This window comes from Syngnathus scovelli, chromosome 14 (genome assembly GCF_024217435.2).
Source record: "Syngnathus scovelli strain Florida chromosome 14, RoL_Ssco_1.2, whole genome shotgun sequence".
Classification (NCBI taxonomy): domain Eukaryota; kingdom Metazoa; phylum Chordata; class Actinopteri; order Syngnathiformes; family Syngnathidae; genus Syngnathus; species Syngnathus scovelli.
The window spans coordinates 13,412,862-13,432,586 of NC_090860.1; the positions used below are offsets into that span (position 1 = coordinate 13,412,862).

The 19,725-nt window shown below is 45.2% G+C and overlaps 3 protein-coding genes across 3 annotated transcripts in view; 2 read left to right on the top strand and 1 right to left on the bottom strand.

The window, feature by feature from the left end:
• Positions 1-4,240, top strand: part of fndc3ba (fibronectin type III domain containing 3Ba) — a 40,463-nt gene extending 36,223 nt beyond the window's left edge. The window contains exon 27 of the mRNA XM_049740676.2: positions 7-4,240. Within this exon, the coding sequence (XP_049596633.1) occupies positions 7-345 (339 nt within the window). The 3' untranslated portion in view covers positions 346-4,240. The remainder of the gene's footprint in view (positions 1-6) is intronic.
• Positions 3,230-6,365, bottom strand: ghsra (growth hormone secretagogue receptor a). The gene is made up of 2 exons (XM_049740876.2): positions 5,380-6,365; positions 3,230-5,307 (listed from the first exon to the last, which is right to left on the bottom strand). The coding sequence occupies exons 1-2, from the start codon at positions 6,209-6,211 to the stop codon at positions 5,000-5,002; spliced, it is 1,140 nt and encodes a 379-aa protein (XP_049596833.1). The 5' UTR covers positions 6,212-6,365; the 3' UTR covers positions 3,230-4,999.
• A 1,826-nt stretch (positions 6,366-8,191) lies between these two features.
• Positions 8,192-19,405, top strand: pld1a (phospholipase D1a). Its single transcript, XM_049740688.1, has 25 exons — positions 8,192-8,360; positions 11,667-11,873; positions 12,103-12,272; positions 12,341-12,483; positions 13,048-13,159; positions 13,238-13,303; positions 13,414-13,472; positions 13,576-13,668; positions 13,957-14,109; positions 14,185-14,334; positions 14,416-14,499; positions 14,611-14,692; positions 14,769-15,065; positions 15,127-15,328; positions 15,407-15,535; positions 15,622-15,740; positions 16,070-16,183; positions 16,542-16,652; positions 16,731-16,819; positions 16,943-17,056; positions 17,125-17,174; positions 17,252-17,386; positions 17,529-17,682; positions 17,764-17,881; positions 17,950-19,405. Exons 2-25 carry the CDS (start codon positions 11,702-11,704, stop codon positions 18,172-18,174), a joined length of 3,141 nt encoding a protein of 1,046 aa, XP_049596645.1. The 5' UTR covers positions 8,192-8,360; positions 11,667-11,701; the 3' UTR covers positions 18,175-19,405.
• Positions 19,406-19,725: the final 320 nt, after the last annotated feature.

Consider the following 19,725-nt stretch of genomic DNA (forward strand, 5'->3'; position numbering starts at 1 on the left):
CGACAGGTGTTTAAGGGCGAGGAGAGCACCTTCCAGATCTCCAGCCTGCAGGCCAACATTGACTACCGCTTTCGCGTGGGCGCCTGCCGCCGCTGCCAGGACTCGTGCCAGGAACTGTGCGGGCCGCTCAGCCCCTCATCCCATTTCACCCCGCGGCGCCAAGAGGCCTCAGGGGCCGGGGGAGCGGCGGGAGGCGGAGCCTGCGCCGCCTCGGCCGGCCCCGGCCGAGGCGCGGCGGCGAGCCTGATGTCCAGCGACGAGCGTTTGGCCGCGCTCATCTTGTGCGTCTTGGCCGGTCTCTCCATCCTCATCGCCTGCATTCTGCAGTACTTTTTGATGAAGTGAGGGAATCCTTTTTTATTTTTTTGTTACAACAGGATAGAAAGAGAAAGCAAAACCCAAGAGAAACGTTTTGTAACAGATTGTCAAGAGAAACACTTGAGACACTCGTTTTTCTCCTCCTCAAGGCTTTTATTTCAGTGTTTGCTTTTTGTAGCCGAGCTGTACCTCCACGCTGAGGGCAAAAAAAAAAAAATCATCCACAAGCCTTAAAATAGCTGTGAGCAGTCGCTCAAACTGACTTGCGTTTTTTTTATATTCGATTAGAGGACGTGTATATTTCCTGGTCATTGCCTTAATTTTGTTTTGTTTTGTTCGCTGCAGTCTTTATCCACTCAGCCATATTCTAATGTAAGCATTCAAAGCTTTAGCCGCGCATAGTGGATGACAAACACACACACACACACACACACACACATGCGCGTGTCGACAATGACTCAACCGGTGTCATGTGCGCAACCGCTCCGCTTCTTAACGCTCGCCAAAGTGATGCAATCCACGTGTGATGTAAGATGCTGCTATCCTGTGATATGTTTTTTTTTTTTTTTTTTGGTAGGATTGAAAACCAGTTATCTAATATAAAATAGAAATATATATATATATATAGACAGAAGTACACACACACATAAATATATCCCCAATTGCGTTGAAAGCCAAGGTGTCAGCAGGTTGGACGTGCTGATTCTGGATCAAATCGGGAAGCCAATCGGGGCATTAAACTGGATCGCAGCTTGTAGTCCCCTTTCACGCAGACATCCTGCAAAATTAGCCCAGCGTAACACCGCTTTTGCCTTTTACAGGGAATTGAGATGATCAGAACACATCAAATGGATTTTTATGCGCTTTTCGCACAGCAACATCTGACAATTACATGCTTTGCACATAACTCTCCCCAGTCTGCTTTTTACCCCACTGTGAAATTCCTGGCAGTGTGAAACCGACTTTCACACAGAGACCCAGCAAAATGATGGCATCAAGTAACACTTAACATTTATCTGCCTTTGCCTTTCACACGAAAGCCAGCAAAGATAATTCCCTGGGGCTTTCACACTTTCACACAGAGCTCCTGCAAAATTGCCGCGCCAGAGCCAAAACATCAGCTTTTGCCTTACACACATAACCCAGTGAAGAAAATTCCCTCATTTAATACTTGCAGGGAAACAGTTGGGGTCGATGTGAAGTGCCGCCTCTGTTATTATGGCACAGCGGGATGAAATTTCCAGAGATTATGGGTGGTGTGCCCCTCAATATTCTGCTAGTCTTTTTTTTTTTTTTTAATCCCACTTCTGATACACTGGGCATTCCGAACGCCATCCCTCTAATAAACACAAAGCCAAGGTACACACAATGAAATGGAATCCACACATGAGGCCTCTAACGTACCTCAGGGAAATGATAAAAAATGGAAAATTGAAAAAAAAAAAGGTTCTTTAACTCTGTTGTTAGGTTGTTTTCACTGGAACACCACTAATGTTCCTAGGTCAATTTGACCCACCTGGGTCAAATTGACCCAGACTATTTTTAAATGCATCCCAATATAATTCCATTGCTAAACCCTCCCCAATGCAAAAACTAATTTGTAGTTCAACTTAAAAATAGCTCAATTCGAACCTGGCCATGTTTTTCCCCAAAGCATTCCAATAAACACGAGTAACGATTTTAATTGGTAATGTCAAGCCATTTTAATTAGTGTTGACAAAATATTTCAACTTTATCGGTCAATTTGACCTAAGCTATGGCTAAAGGTCCAAAATACAATGAATTATAACTTTTCATTGCTAATATGTACAAATGGAACATTTTTATAGTCAGTAGAAAAAAAAAACCTACTAAATTGTAGTTCATTTTAAAAAATGGGTCCGTTTGATTTGTAGCTCATTACCTTTTTTTTTATTTTAGTCAGTTTGAGCCACAACATAACAGGAGAGTTAAAAGACCATCCCACCTCTTAAGTTAGCGCTGCCGCCGCCGCCGCCGCCGCTCACCCTTCTCGTCTTCCTCTCCACTTTTTGCATCTTGGTCCTCTTCAGATGCTGTGCCTTGTCAGCAAGTCGCGTGGTTTACTCACTCAAACATTTTTTTTTTTTTTTGCCAAAGTCAATGGGAAAATTATGGTAGATTTTTTTTTCTAGTTTTATTTATACTATATATTTGCATACAGTACTTTACAATGCCAATTACAGTGCAATCTTCATTTATTTATTGTTTAAAAAGATTAAGAGACAAGTGTAGTTATATACTAATTATTTTTTTTCTTCTTCCTCGTAGCATGTTTTTTCTATGTTAGAATGATTTTTTTTTTTTTTTTAAGGCCAGCATTCCTTATCTCTCAGTAACCCTTTTTGAGTATTTCACTTACAGATGTTGGGATTCCGCAGTTATGAAACTTGTAACCAAATACTTATGTACTGTTTTTGTCGTTATTACTTTCATCTCTCGTTTTGGGCGACGCTCGGCTGAGCTGTCATCTGTTAATGTCTCGAGAAAGACATGTAGCAAAGACAAATGTGCCTGCCTTAGGCTTTTTTTTTTTTTGTTATTATGAAGCTTCTGATAGTTTTTTTTTTTTTTTTTGGGCCAAAGTGCAGGCTTCACTCGACGTACCGACCAAGGGTTCTGTGATCATCTGTAACGACACAGCAGCATTACTATTACTGAAAAGGACAAAAAAAAAAAAAATACTTGATCTGTGATTGTTTTTTCAATATTGTTTTTTGGGGGGGTTAGAATAAAATGTGCCATTGTCCAAACATGTCGCCCCCTAGAGGAGAGGAGGATAATCTCGTATCGGAAGTGACTGACGAATTTAAACAATCGCACGAGCGCAGGCAGGCAACTTTATCGACCAGTTCTTGTTCAGCGTAGCAAGTAGTGTGTTTTGTATCCAGTATTTTCCTTTTTTTTTTTTTTTTTTTGCTAAGATATACAGTACAGAGATATCTATAGAGGTGATAAGTACATTTGAAGCACTTTTATATCACCACCACTTTTATATTGATCTAAAACACTACTGCCGGGCTGTTGACGTTGGTCGCTGGCGTGTTATTTTTTTTTTTGTCGCCGTGTCAACCCGTGTGGGGTTCACCTGTGCTATTTAGATGTTAACACATGTTCGGGATATTGGGCTTTTGGATGACATTTCAGGATGAACTTTAAATCCTCACCTTCCAAAGACTGCAGAAAAAAAGACTGTTATTTGTAGATTTTAAATTCATTAAAAAGCCTGAGAATTTTTTAAGGTGGCCAGCAGCCCTTTAGCAACTAAAATAGCTCCGCCCCTGACTGAGTGGCCCAGAAGGCTAATTTAAGTGTGATTTAGGTTCATCCTTAAATTTCACGCAATGTCTTTAACTTTTTAGCCAAGTTACTTCCCTATTTTTTTTCCTATATATGTCCAATCGGCCCTATAACATTTTTTTATTCCACTTCAAGAAACATGAATAGTCCATGCAGCAACACAGACCCTCCCCAACTCACACATACACACGCCTGTGCCTTGTGATTTTACATTTTATTTCAATTTTTTTTTTATTTTTTACAGTGACTACACATTTTTTGTTTTGACTAAACAATTGGCCACAGAGTGCGGAAACACTAAAGTGCAAACAAATCAAAACATGTATTTTTTACCTCGCGTTTTTAAGAGTGAACATTCCAGGTTGTCATGGTCTACGAATTTGAGATATTTTTTAAGAAAAAAAGACAAATTCATGCATTTCTTCTAGTATTGTAAATGTTAGACAATTTCATATGCATTATATAAAAAAAAAGAAACTGCCATATCAATTTTAATGTATAGATTTTTTTTTGCAAATACTACACTATGTATGTAAGACGTAACTGTATCGGTAGCGTATATATAATATATTTATGCCCAATAAATGTTTAAATTTTTTTCTGACATAGAGCACGAGTTTATTTAGTTGTCTGCTATGTTCCGGTAGCAGTTTTTATGCTACTGGGATTTAGAGTGGGTGCTTTTTTAACAACAACATGGAATCTAAATGATGTTCATACACGTTTAATCACAGCTAAGCATTTATTTACAACAACAAGACAAAAGCTGGACTTTTTATTTTAACAACCCACAACATTACCCGCGCAAAATTCTTATTTTAGGGGTTCATAACAAATTCGACATCTCTATTCATTACATTACATTACATAACGCCGTCATGATAATTAATTGCACAACATGGACACAATATTAGTTCACAGCTTGGTGATATTTTGCGGCGTGACAGAAAAATGTATAAAACTAATATTTTTCTCCCAGCAGATTTGACATTGAAGTAATTTAAAATCTGCCAGGTGTAAAAAAAAAACTAAGGATGTTCAATAACACTTTTACAAGTATTCACTCAACAATACAGAGTAAATGTAAGATAAGATAGAACTTTATTGAGCCCACGACAGAGAAATTTGTTCGTTTCTACTGCCAAGGAGGATTTACACAGTCTGATTTATCTTTTTGCCTGAAGTATCGACGGCTGGTATCGGCAGCATCCATGTGTACCCGATACCTGTTATTGGTATGTGCCTAGCAAAACCTGTGAGTACATTTCTGTGTTGCTTTTTATTAATAACCCTGGTCCGCTTCGGTTTTGTTATTTCACCCAGTTTTAAGCAGGCCGTACTTCCTCCCATCCTTCACGAAGCTTTAGAAGCTGTTGGATTCCATCCCCCCCTCGGTCACGGCCTTCAGCGTACTGGCGGTGCGGGTCCGAGGTAGCTTTTGGTGGGCGAGGCCGAAAAGGCGCGCCGCCGCCCCGCGGAACTTCCAGGACATGGTGTTGTAGAGGATGGGGTTGATGGCGGCGCTCAGGTAGAAAAGAACCACCGACAGCAAGCTGCAGTACTCCGACAGGGCGGACAGCAGAGGGGACGGCGCGTCCAGCGAGCGGGACTGCAGGTAGCGGCACACGTGGAAGGGCAGCCAGCACAGGACGAAGGCCAGAACCACCACCACTGGAGAAGATACGTCACATTCAATCACAATGGAGAAAAGGTTCGTAACAAGATATGATCGATAAAACTCACCCAACATCTTGATTGTCTGCCTGTTGCTCCTGTCCCGGTGTGACCTGATGTTGGTGTTCCGATGTCTATGCCACAAGCGGCGGCCAATGAGGCTGTAGAGCACCGTGAGGCAGAAGACGGGCATGAAGAAGAACACGGAGCTCAGCCACACCATGGCACCCATCAGGCCCGACTCCACTGCATAGTGTGTCATCTTGCACTCTCGCGTGTCCCTGTACTCGTCCTCTTCCATCCCAAGAGCGTCGGTGTGATTGGCGCTGAAGCCGAGGTGGTCCCGCTCCACGCCCACCATGACAAACACGGGCCCGGCGCTCAGCAAGGACACGCACCACAGGAGCAAGATGAGCGAGCGCACTCGCCGCTTGGTCATCAGAGCCTTGGCGCGCAGCGGGATGCAGATGGCCACGTATCGCTCCACGGAGAGCGCCGTGATGCTCAGGATGGTCGAGTAGGTGCTCGACTCGGACACGAACTGGAAGAGCTTGCAGAGCGCGTCGCCGAGGCGCCACGGCCGGTAGCGCCACATGCGGTAGAGGTCGAGCGGCATGCACAGGAAGATGAGCAGGTCCGACACCGCCATGCTGCACAGGTACAGGTTGGTGGTGGTGCGCATGTCGCGATACTTGCTCACCACCAGGATGGTCAAGACGTTGCCGGTCACGCCCACCACGGAGAGTAGCGAGCACGCCACGGTGATAAGAGTGAGAAGGGGAAAGCTGTAGAAGTTGAGAGGGGGAAGGTCCGAGTCGCGGTTTGGATGGGTGCTGTTACTGCTCTCGTCCCAGTTGCAGTTTTGGAGGAGGCACAAGGAGATGTTGAGTCCCTGGGGCATGCTGACTCATTTGTCACGTGCTCTCAGAGAACCACCCATCGCTTTCATCACAGAGATCGTTTTGGAGAGCAACCTGCCGTGCGTAAAACCGAATCCAACAAGCTATGAAAGGGCTCCTCAATAATCTTTACACGCGGGACGCCGAGAACTTCAAAATCAAAAAAATCTTTCATACACTCATCAACGCAATCTCAGTTTTTAAGGAGTACCAGTCGTGCGTAAAATTAAACCAAACGCCACGCAGCTCGAACAAAATGTGTCAAATTCAACTGAGAGACCCAAATGACAGACAAATTCCAATTACGCGACTGCTTCAATTTCTGTAGTAGGTCATCCCCAGCGAACACGGACTATTTTTAGGCCCTTTAAAAAGAGCAGCAATCGTGCGTAAAACCAAACTCCAGATCACGGAAATGTCGATCGGCAGCCGTGCGTAAAACACAAAATGTGAGCCCCTCGGCGCACAGAGAAGGTGTGAAGTCCATTTAGCGTCCCCAAAACGGGTTTTAACAGAAATATACATTAATTCCGAATGTTTCCATCAGTTTGGAGGTTTCACGATCCAACTAAAATGCACCACAAAGGAAAAACATGGACAAGGTAAACATCGTCGTAAATCTCTTTCAGTAATCCACAAAAACGCATCTTGGGGTTTAAAAGTCACCCAAAGACAACAGCCATCGTAAAAACAAACATGATGGGAGTGAAAGGAGGTGACAATTTGATCCAAGCGACCAGCACTAGGAAGCACCGTCGCATCGTTTGCTTGTAGCATGCGTTGGAAATGTAGAAAGAGTCAAAGATGAATTGTTGGTGTTCTCTGCGTGCTGCGCGTCCAGCATGTGCTTGTTTGAAGGTGGGTGCACCAAAACAACATGAATCAGGTGAGCATGTGCAGAGCTGCAAAGGAGGGAGGCGTTGGATTGATTGATTGATTGATGATGGTGCTATGACGCCATCTACTGGCCATCCTGCAAAAGGAGTCAATCCCAATCGGGAGGAAACACCTTTTATTAGATGGACGGAGTCCTCACCATGCCCTAAGTACATACTGTTATCACCGTGGCCTTTGCCTTGTTTGCTGGAGGGCGTTTTCTATATTTGATGAGTTGCACAATAATTATGCACGGCGAACAGGAAAGTCATACGCATAACTGACACGAGGAAAGGGATTTATTTTTTAAAGGACACTTTTCGTCATATATTAGGTATGTAGCTCTCCAGAATGTTGTTATGTTTGTGTGTTTGTTGTGAGCAAGAATCAACCGTCTTGTCATTTAACTTTTATATGTATATACGGATGACTTTTAAAAATCTATGTGCATTCATTTCTATTACTTTTATTCCTTTAACTGGGCGTTGTGTGGGGGTTGGATTGGAACTCGTTTTGTTTGAATTGTTCCTGGAACGCGGCCAGATTCAGGTTGAAGTTTAAAGTTGCTACTCTAAGTAGGTCACTGTGTAGCGTTCTACTCTTTGTCCACACGGTGGCGTAAGAGATTAGCTCAATACTACGTCAATACTACTACTGTAATTGTTTGTAATATAAAACCACAAATAGTTCCCATAGGATTCATAATAAAAATACAATCTGATTCAATTATTACTAATCTGTGGATGTCTTTGTTATTAGCTTTTATACGTAGAAAAAATAGAAAACAATTCTAATAAGCATAGCCTCTTAAGCAAGTTAATTACAGAAATACGTGACTCATTAGTATTGGGTTAATTGTGCGTTAATTGACATGTTAACAAAAAAATCTGACAACATAATATTGCTATAATAACAGTCAAGACTGGAGGCCATGACGTCATGACGGCAGTCTTCTCCTTTCCCATTGGCTCCTCCCAATTACTCGGCATTTGACTCCTATGGAGGAATCACTCCTCTCTGGTTGGTGGAGACTCCCGACTATGCCGCCTTCTCCACTCTGATTGGCTATGAGTTTCTCGTCTTGCCTCTGGAGGAATCTTTCAGAGTTGACTCTCTTTACTGGCTGCTTGTCTGTCACATACACTTTTACTGACACCCGCAAGTGGAGGAGCAAGCTTGCTCTTGTTGCTTTTTTTTTCTTCATCTTGTATTTTTTTTTAACAAGTGGACGGAAGCAAAGCAAACATGTGGACTTCGCGTCCACCCAGAGAGCAGGTCGGTGACGTTTTACTCGCTTTCTCGTTGTTCTATTTGTGTCTTTTAGGGTGTCACTACGAGCTCTCAAAATGGACACCGTTTATCGCCCAAAATGTATGTCATAGTTGTTGAGTTGCTGCTACTGTTGTTTTTATGTTTCTTGTATAACACTGACGAAGAAAGAGTGGGAGAGTTGTGTAAGATTCCACAGGTGTTTGCTCCATCGCGCGCGCACAAGTATTCACACTGGGAAAGAATTTGCTGGAATGTCATATGAAAGCTCAAATATTGTTCGAACACATTCTTAATTGGCTCTCTGGCTTGACAGTGTTATTCAATGTTGTCTCCCCCCTCAACAGCATCACCCCCAGGTGTTCCATTTTTTCCTATTACAAGACAGGTGGCACAGTAGGGTAGCGGTTTGGACATCCGGCTCACAGTTCTATGGTTCAAAGTTCGAATCTGGGCCTCCTTTGTGGAGTTAGAGTTGTGTATGAATGAATGTGGAGTCTAGGAACTCGGCTTAAATGTTTTCCAGATGTGCAACTGTAAAATGTGTGCAGCCTGCGGAATCATTCTTAAAGCTTGTCGACCGCAAAGAATTTTTTTACTGTACGCTGTCCAATTGAAGCTTAGAGGAAAGCGCGTCGCGAGCCCAAAATGATACGCTGGAGGTTTATGTACAATTGAGAATCATTTCAATATTTAGCGACTGTAAGTCAACACAGGGTGCATAAGTTCACTATCTTGTCATGCAAATATTAAGATATGTTAATGAAACAAGTCACAAGGCCTGACGAAACGTAACGTTTACTTGTATTGCCAGATTTTGCACAGCAAAATGATTCGCCATTAACTTGTTATAGGTCATATCCATGGTGGGAAAGATTTTAAAATGATTTAACTTGGCCTCATTTCTGTATATCCTCAAAAATTCAAACAGGGGTGTGTAGACTTTCAATATCCACTGTACCAGAATATAAAGCCACTGTTAGTGTGTGCCGAGTAGTTTTGTTCTGTCTGTGTGCCTCCTTTATATAAAACAGAGAGCTTTTCATACTGTCTCCTGTGTTCACAGTAAGCAGGGAGTGTCTCAAAGTTGTCTGGACGCGAGTGCCAAGCTTTGAATCTTGGCTCCGGCTCGGTCACCGTGTCATGACTGAGGGCCCGGGCGCCCAAAAAGACGGCCGACCATTGGCACAATGGCGCCTTGTGTTTGCGGCGCTACGGTGACGAGCATGACTGCTCCCTCGTTGTCGCTGGCGCCTCCTGGAGCGTCCCTGTCACCCCCAACCCCCTCTTTTCCCGTGGGTTAGATAATAGGCAGCTTTAGTGTGGGCAGAGAGAGAGGTGTAACAGACCTCCTCTCTTTCTGCCATCTTCTCCATCTGCGCCAGGAGGAGCTTGGCACCGCACGCTCTGTTCGTGCTACGTCTATGAGTTCTGCATTGTATCGACGGATCAATGCGTGATGCTCCAAGTGACTCTTAAAGCACTGGTGGTTCGTCGGCTCCCCCTGCTGGTACGGGAAAACAGTACAGTAGCTTCCAGTCCCATTGTTGTTCTTTAGAACATCCAGAACAACATATTCTTGGGTCCCGCTTCATTCCGCTTGGTCAGAAGTGAAGGAACTTGGCACCTTCCATGTTTCTGGGTGCCGCCAGGATGTCCTGAAGCTGTGGGGCAGAAACACATTGTGCAACTGGGTTGATATATAAACATTCTCCACCCAGCCATCCCGCTGTTTCACTCACACTCTCCTCAGTGAGATCAAAAGTATCCCACATACATGAGAGCGGCTGATAGTGAGAAATAATCATAAGTTAGCCATGTTCGGGGTCAAGCAAAGTATTTTGAAGGCTCGGCAAAGCCGAGCCGGAGAAGCTTTATTCTCGGCGCCCAGCCATCCTCCGCACGTCTTCACCCACTCAGCATGTTTTTTTTCCTTCTCCCCTGACTGACGGGTTCCAGCGCGTGTGCATTTTAACTAAGTGACATTTAAGAAATGTTAATATTCATGTCTTAAAAACATCACCATGACAACAAGACAGGAAGCAGGAAGTCACGGAAAGGAGCGATAAATGCTACGATTGTACCTCCAGGTTGCACTTTTTTTGTGCGTGTACGTGCAAACATGAAGACTTCTTCCGGCATTCCCGTACCCTCGGGAGTTAACCTCTGAGCGGGTCGTCCTGGCGGGAGAGCACAGTTATTCTTAGACCCGAGAGATAACGCAGCACTGTCAGAAATAATGGAAACTAAGAGCACCTCAGTTGGAAAGCATGAAGATAAAAACCCTGCAAAGATGGTCATCCTGCTCAATCCATTGAAAAAATTCTGCGCTTCCTCATATTTCTGGTTCTTGCTAGCAACAATTTCTACCAAATCCAACTAACAAAAACCAACAAGAGTTTGGCCATAAACACGATTAATAAACAAATGTTCTAAATGACCGAGTGGCTGAATGAAGACTCGGCGCGAACGTGCCCGTACCTGTCGGCAACTGGGGAATGTTTACTGTCAAGCTGTTATTTGTTTCCGTTTTCTCTTGTGTGACCTTTACCGCTCTTTCCATCCTGTTCTTTTGGGATTTTGATTTTGAACGTGTGCGTTCACATATACGAGTCATTACACTCCTTGTGGAAAAGAGTCATTGTTATTCCAAATGACTCTTGAAACACCTCAGGCACTCGTTTCCTTCGAATTCTTTTGTTCGTTCTTGACAATTAGACGGACACGTGATATCCTCCGGTGTTCCTGCTACCTTTCCCATGAATATCGTGTGTTCAAGGAGTCTTTGTATGTCTTTTATAGACAAGTTTACCGTATTCTTCGTCTTAGTTTGATGTTATGGATAAAGGACGGTCCATGAACGCAAATTTTAAAACAATAAAGTTTCAGGAGATGATAGATTCTGTTACCATTTTTTTGCTGAGTCAGCTTGCTGTTCCTTTTTTTTCTTTCTTTACTTTTTTCTTCTTTTTACTAATGTTGGATTCTGTAATGTGCATTTGTTTTAGGAAAAAAAAATATGAGATGAACGGAACTGTAGATATAATACCAAAGAAATGTTTTTCCTTGCATCATAACACACACGTGGGTGTTGCGGCCATTGTTGGCTTGTTGATGACGCCTCGTACTCGGCAATGATGTCGTATCTCTGACTCATTCGGGCGCAGCCGAAAATAAACAGTCTCACGGAACGCGCCAGCTGACAAAGCCTTAAAAAACGTGAAGTCATCTTCAAGTTGTTATTCTTGAGCCTCGTGGAGGCCCGCATTCTACGTTTTGGTCACCGTCATGTGCGTTTTTATCTCTTCTCAGGCGCGCCCTGCTCCAGGCGCCAACGCCTGCTGAGCATGATGGCCAAGGCTCCGCCTACGAGCAGCAGAGTCAATCTGGTGAACGGCGAAAGTTCGGACGTCACGGTGACGGACGGAATCATTATGGCCGATCTGGTGGAAAGCTTGGATACCCGAGAGCTGGACTTCGATGAGGGGGAGGAGGTGGACTGCGAGGGAAACAGCCTCGGTACGTAATTAATATATAACCGGAATATTATGAGGGATCCCTATTTTTATTTTTTTTTAATGACAGTACCCTCCGATACCGAGGACCGATACTTCATAATGCCGTTACATGCACAAAGTAGTTTGGAAAGCGTCGAAATCTTGGAAGCAAAGCCGAGATTCTTCAGCGTAGCATCCCACTCGGTGTTATCGACTCTCACCCACTCCCGCCGCCTTCTCTCCTCCCCCAGGGGACTGCCGCATCCCGTTCTCGGCCGTGTACGCCACGGTGGGCTTCAAGGAGGCCAGCGCCACGGTCTTCCTGCCCACGGTGCCCATCACCGTCCGCATCCTGGAGGTGGAGCGCTTCACCACGGCGCAGGATCGCTTCAACCTGTCGCATCACCGCAGCGTCAATAAAGTACGAAGCAGCAAACGTTTCAATGCCGTAAATATCCAAGCCATTCCTGACCCATCGCCTTTGTGCAGTCTCTACCCGCCGTGTTCAAGATTGAGATGAAGCACGGCGAGTTCACCTGGATGGTGAAGAGGAAGGAGAAGCACTTTATGGATCTGCATCGAGAGCTGCGGACGTACAAAACCTTCATGAGGATACCGCTGCCGTCGCGCAGGTGGGGCCTCCCCTCCTCATCTACATATCGCAAGCAAAACACCCTGAACTTGTTTTTTATTTAGTCAGTATTTTTTGTATTGTAAGATATATCATTTATTTGAGTCCGCATTTTCTCATCTGGCGTTCCATTTGAAGAGCATGCTGAGGCTAACCTGTAATTTTAGCATATCAAACTGGTAAAACTTGCTTTTCATAATTGTCAGTTGTCTACTTACACCCATTCCATTTCCACACAGTGTGTGTGTATGAATGTGTGTGTGTGTGTGCGTGCGTGCTTATATTCACCTTTTCAAGTTAGCCAAAATATGGACTTGCGGTCCTTTTCCACAGCTCAAAAATTGCAAGAAGTTTTTAATAACACCCGTTCCGTGTTGTTGACTCAACTTTATTACGTCTGTGTCACAAAGTTTGCCAAAACATTTCTTTTCGCAAGCGCTACCCTCAAGGCCGACTCACCCCGTCGTCAATCTTTTCTCGCTAACCGCATTAGCGTGCGCAAACACCTGTGCGGCCACACCGTGCTTCGATTGAGCAATCGTAATGAAGTCTCCTTTTGTCGCAGCCACACGGTGAAGAGGAGGACGGTGAGGAAGAGCGAGGTGACGGAGATGCCCTCGCTGCCCAGGGGCGGAGGTGACGAGCTGGTGCGGGACGAGCAGGTGTCCAGCCGGCGGGTACGTGCCGACGGCTTCATGATAACAATATTCTTTCTTCTCAAAAATCATAGAATGCTTCTCTGTGCGTTTCTCCAGAGACAATTGGAGGACTACTTGAACAAGCTGCTGAAAATGGCTTTGTACCGCAAATACCACCACACCGTGAGTATCCCGGCAATGTTCACACCGCTTTTGGAATCCCATGAGCCAATTTATGACTCGGCGCGGGGATTCAAACGGCCGCACGGCGTGACGCTGTCGTCTTTTGGCAGATGGAGTTCATTGACGTCAGCCAGCTGTCCTTCATTCACGACCTGGGCCCCAAAGGACTGTAAGCGCTTTGGCTCAGCTTCACTTAAATGCACTGTTAAATCATTTAAATTTTTAGATGCATGATTTAAATTATATTGTGTTTGTATTTGTTCTTATCGCAGGGAAGGGATGATATACAAGCGCTCCGGGGGTCATCGTATCCCCGGCATGAACTGCTGCGGTCACACTCAAGCCTGCTACCGCTGGTCCAAACGGTTGGTCACTTTTATTTTTCGTAGCATGTTTTGTCTTTTTTGCTCTCGCTATCTCCTTCTCTTTATCACAGCCAAATGATTATATGAGCATTTTTACAATATATTGCGAGAGCACACACACGCAGAAAATAATCCCACACATTTGGAAGGCCCTGTCAAGCCACCTACGACTACGTGATGATTTGCTTCCCACGGCCTGCCTCTCCCAAAAAACAAAAAAAAAAACACACAATGATGTGGCTACTGCTGCCGATGATGAAAAATATGCACTTTTGTGTTATATATTAGGTGGCTGGTGGTGAAGGACTCATTCCTGCTGTACATGAAACCTGATTCGGGGGCCATCTCTTTTGTCCTGCTGGTGGACAAAGAGTTCAGCATCAAGATGGACTCCAAGGACACAGAGACCAAACACGGGGTCAGGATTGACAGTCTTTGCAGGTGCGTGCGTGCGTGCGTGCAGGCAGGTGGGCCAATTTGTTTTCAGATCAACAAGGTGAGGTCTTGCTCCCGCAGGACGCTGGTGTTCAAGTGCAGCAGCTACAGACACGCCCGCTGGTGGGGTCAGAGCATCGAGAACTTTGTCCAGAATAACGGCAAGGCCTTTCTGCGTGATCACCGCTTTGGATCCTTTGCGCAGGAACAGGAAAACATTCCAGCTAAATGGTCAGTGCAATCTTATAAAATAGATGCTATTTAGAATTTTTGTGTCTAAATAAATTCATACTGACTAATACTGCCATGCAGGTACGTGAATGGCAAGACTTACATGGAGGACGTAGCCGATGCCTTGGAGGAGGCCAGAGAAGAAATCTTCATCACCGACTGGTGGTGAGTCTCGTGGGCTTTTAGTTGCTAAGCAGAATTGTATCACAAACACGTTATGTGTAGCATGCATTGAGTGGCGAAACTAAGTGTAAGAAATAATGTCTGCTGCTACAGGCTGAGTCCAGAGATCTTCCTCAAGAGACCTGTTGTGGAGGGAAACCGCTGGAGGCTGGACTGCATCCTCAAGCGAAAAGCCGTAAGTGAGGCCGCAATCGCTACCCGACTTCGTGAGGCACTTACTCGATGATCATGCTGTGTGTGTTTGTCGGCAGCAACAAGGAGTGCGCGTCTTTGTGATGCTGTACAAGGAGGTGGAGCTGGCATTGGGCATCAATTCGGGCTACAGCAAGCGAACGCTCATGCGCCTGCACCCCAACGTCAAGGTGATGCGCCATCCAGACCACGTGTCCTCCTCCGTCTACCTGTGGGCGCATCACGAGAAGATCGTGGTGGTCGACCAATCGATTGCTTTCGTGGGCGGGATCGACCTGGCGTACGGTCGCTGGGACGACAGGGAGCACCGGCTGACGGACGTCGGCAGCGTGACCCGTTCCGTGGCGCTCGAGCAGGTCAGACTCGGACACGTGTGTATAAAATCCAAAACATATTAGCGCTGGTTTTGTTCTTCAGGCCGCTCAGTCCAATAAGGCGCCGCCGCATGTGGACGGCGCGTCGCAGAGCAACGGTCGGGGGACACCCGCCGCAGACCCGGCGGAGCTGCCCAGGCTGAAGGGCGTCGGGCGCAGCCGGCGCGCTCGCTTCAGCTTGTCTCGGCGCCTGCACAAGCACACCTTGCAGCACAGTGACAGCGTCAGCAGCGCGGACAGCTCGGGTGAGAGCAAGCGTCCACTCAACTCCGTATATTTGTCTTTTTTTTGCTTTATGCCCAAGCGTGCGTTTGTGTTTGCAGAGAGCGGCTCGGTGCAAAGCCTTAAAACGGGTGTAGGAGAGTTGCAGGGAAACACTCGCTTCTGGCATGGAAAAGATTACTGCAACTTTGTCTACAAGGACTGGATTCAGCTGGAAAGACCTTTTGACGGTGTGTAGCACAAATGACTGAAAAGAAAATTACAAAACAAATCTTAAATTGGAGTTTGCTCATCCTCTGGGCTGTGCTCTGTGCAGACTTCATCGACCGCTACACCACTCCCAGGATGCCGTGGCATGACATCGCCTCGGTGGTGCACGGCAGAGCCGCTCGCTCCGTGGCCCGACACTTCATTCAGCGTTGGAACTTCACCAAGGCAAGGGCAGCATGCAAGTACTGTAGAATCATAACGTTCAAGTAATAATACTGCCCCCTGGTGGCCAAGGTACATACACCACACAATGAATACTGGAATGTTTCCACAAGAGAATCATTGACAAGAGGTCACCATTACGTACGTGCCTCACTACACACACATACACACACACACACACACGCCGGGCAATAAACACTCCCTTGTCAGGATTCAAGGAAATGTCTCACTCTAAGTGTGGAAAAAAAAAAAATCACCTTTACTTTCCCACTCATGCTTTCCGCTGCAACGTGAGGTCACACATTCTCACCCCCGCCAACCTTCTCCTCCAGATCATGAAGCCAAAGTACCGCTCTCTGTCTTATCCCTTCCTGCTGCCAAAGTCTCACGCCACCGCTACTGAGCTCCGATACCAAGTGCCCGACTGTGTGAATGCCAAAGTGCAGGTAAGAGAACCCTGCCAACCCTCCACTGCAACACAACAACTTTGATGGAAGGCTTGGGAGGGGAAAACAAAGAAAACATAATAATGAAGAGTACGAGCTCCTGCATTACCAACGCGGCCGCGAAAGCTGCTGGAAGGACACAAAAGGGAGTCCGTGTGCCAAAAGCAACATTACGTAACCACTAGAAAAAAGAAAAAAAAGCAATACATCCTTGTTTTTCCTTCTTTGTGCCAGTTCTGAAGTGTAACTGGACACTTTTGGTCACAGTTTTCTTTATCTGAGCTGTTCATGAGGGAGTTGCTAGTGAGTGTTTCTTGATTAAAGAAGATCTAAAAGTCCCCCCCCTCTCCCATGTAAGGTCTTGCGCTCAGCAGCCGATTGGTCGGCCGGCATAAAGTACCACGAGGAATCCATCCACAACGCATACATCCAAGTCATTGCCAAGAGCAAACACTACATCTACATCGAGGTAAAAAAACACATTTCATCAAAAAGGAAGTACGCTACAGTCAAACGATTATATTTGACATCTTCTTTCTCCTCTCAGAACCAGTTCTTCATCAGCTGCGCCGACAACCGCACGGTGTACAACAAGATCGGAGACGCCATCATCGAGAGGATCCTCAGAGCGCACAAGTAAGTGTTGACTTCAAAATGTTTCGACAAAAATCATCCGTTTTATGTTTTGATCGCCATCAGCGAGTGAATCGGATGTCGTTTGGCGTAACTGATGAAATGTCCGCTCCACTGTGTCGACAGAGAAGGCAAGAAGTATCGCGTGTACGTGGTGACTCCGTTGCTTCCCGGCTTCGAGGGGGACATCACCACCGGCGGGGGGAACGCCATCCAGGCAGTCATGCACTTTAATTACAGGTGGAGCACAAGCACGATGACCTTAAAAGCGTCGGAACTAACCGTATCTCTCTCGTTTTGCTTTTCAGAACCATGAGCCGAGGAGAGTACTCCATTATCTCCCAGCTTAAGAAGGAGTGTAAGTTTGTGATGCCCTCCCCAAAAAATCTCAAGAAAGAAAAGCCGTGTTTGAAAACCTCGCTCTTGCCCCCGCAGTGGACGACCACTGGATGAACTATATCTCCTTCGCCGGGCTGCGCACGCACGTGGAGCTGGAAGGCCGCCTGATGACGGAGCTCATCTACGTGCACAGCAAGATGCTCATCGCCGACGACAACACCGTCATCATCGGTGCGTGGCCGCCGTTTGACGCTTTCTGAGTGTGTCCAGAAATCTGTCAGCACTCTCATAAGATTCATCTTCACACTCTTACGCCACCCGGTGGCGAGAAAGCGGCAGGTTGCATCAACCATCGGATTATTTCCACTTTCAGGCTCGGCCAACATCAACGACCGCAGCATGCTGGGCAAGCGTGACAGCGAGGTGGCCGTCATCGTGGAGGACACGGAAAAGGTGGCCTCCGTAATGGACGGACACGAGTTTGAGGCCGGCCCGTACGCGCTCGGCTTGCGTCTGGAGTGCTTTCGGTAAGAGATTTACTTCATCCGTACCGTTGGTTTATCTTCATTCGGATCTGCGGGTTTATCTATTATTTGTATATTGTATAGGACGATCCTCGGCGGACACGACGACGCAACCATCGATCTCTCCGACCCCATCAGTGACCGCTTCTACAAGGAGGTGTGGATGACCACGGCGGGCCGCAACGCCACCATTTATGAAAAGGTACGAGAGATCACTGGACACTATGGCGGGACCACGTGTTCTGACGCCGTGCTTATGTCCCTCCGCAGGTGTTCCGCTGCCTTCCCTCCTCGCTGGTGCGCAACATGTCCGAGCTGGAGCAGTACCAGTCCAAGCCCGGTCTGGCCCAAACCGACCAGGCCCGCGCTCAAGAGGAGCTGCGCAAGATCCGCGGCTTCCTGGTACAGTTTCCTCTGGACTTCCTGTCGGAGCACAACCTCATGCCTTCGGTCGGGACGAAGGAAGCCATGGTGCCCACCGAGATATGGACGTAGGACTTTGTAAAAGCCGGATGCTGGTACGCTATCTCACGCTTGCAGCGTTACTAAGGATGATGATGGGATGCCACTTCCTGAGAGAGACGCTTTGTTGCAACAAAGGGGACCAGCTCTGTGATCAAATACAACCCACATGATACCAAGATGGCAACGGTTGCTCATCTGTTTCGTATATGTGGTTAAAATTTGGTCACAAAATCTTGAGGACAAGTTTGCGCTAGAAGGAGCCTGGGAGATGGTCAAAATGGCCACTTCATAGAACATCCTTGATGATTTTGAGCCTGGGTTTGATGTATTTATTCATCTACTCATGCTAGACATGCCTACCAAATTTCAAGTTGATCTGTGGATTTTTGAAAAACCTCCACAAAGCACTGGAGCGTAAAGCCCCTTAAAACTTTTATTTTTGAGTCACTCTAATAAGGCTTTATGTACTGTATCCACCTTTATGACGTCAGAGCTTGACACGTATCGTGCTGGAATGGGGTGATTGGGAAAGTAGTAGTAACAACTTGAGACAATCTTTCCTCATGTTATTCCATGTTTTGTCCGCCAGGTGGTGCTGTTATACAAGTACAGCTTATGATTTTTTTTTTTAAACTCCCCCTTCAGACATTTTTTTTTAAATTTAAAGTAAATGCTCCTTTTTAATTAACAATGGAAACATTTTATTGTTTTTAATATCTTTTAATGCTGTGGAAGAAAATTTGTATTGAAAAGTAACATTTCATACCCGAAGGAGCCCTTTACACTCCCACCCAGCCCTCCTTCCAATGTGAATGTTAAGAACCACTCTTGGTATTTTGCAATGTCATCAGATAGAACATAAATGTAGAATTGGTGACAATTCATATGTGTGAAACAATAACGTCCTCTTTGACAGTGCTGGAAAGTTGAGCTTGTTATTTGTACAGGTAATAACGTCCACTAATCATCGCTTGACTGGGACCACAGACTACTTTTAAATTTTAGCACCTTCAGTTTTGCCTTCTCCAATTTTAACCATTACTGTATGATGAACTAACTGTATTTACACATATTTACGGTCACTCAGCTGCTTTTTTTTTTTTTTTTTTAGTTTTTATGATGTGTAAAACATAACTGAATTACTACATCAATTTATCCATTACTCTTAATAGTTTTGTACAGTCCCGGGTCGAATCTGCTCAGTTCACTGGACTTACGTAAAATGGCAAACCAATAAAATTGATCACTTGTTCACAACAAAGACACTTTGAGTTTGTATGTCGCTGGAGATTGTCTGAAAAAAAAAACATGATTTTTATTTCATTGATTCAATTAGAAATTTACATATAACAATAATAATACAATTGATTGACTGATTAAATAGAGAATTTAAAAGGTTCATCGTAACTATAACAACATAATTTCATTAAACATATTCTATATAACTAAGTGAAATATTTTAAATAAACAAAACAGACATACTGATCATCAAGAAATGAATAATAATAATAATAATAATATAATATAAATATAATATATATAATATATATAAAATACGTAAACTATGGTAATAATCTGTAT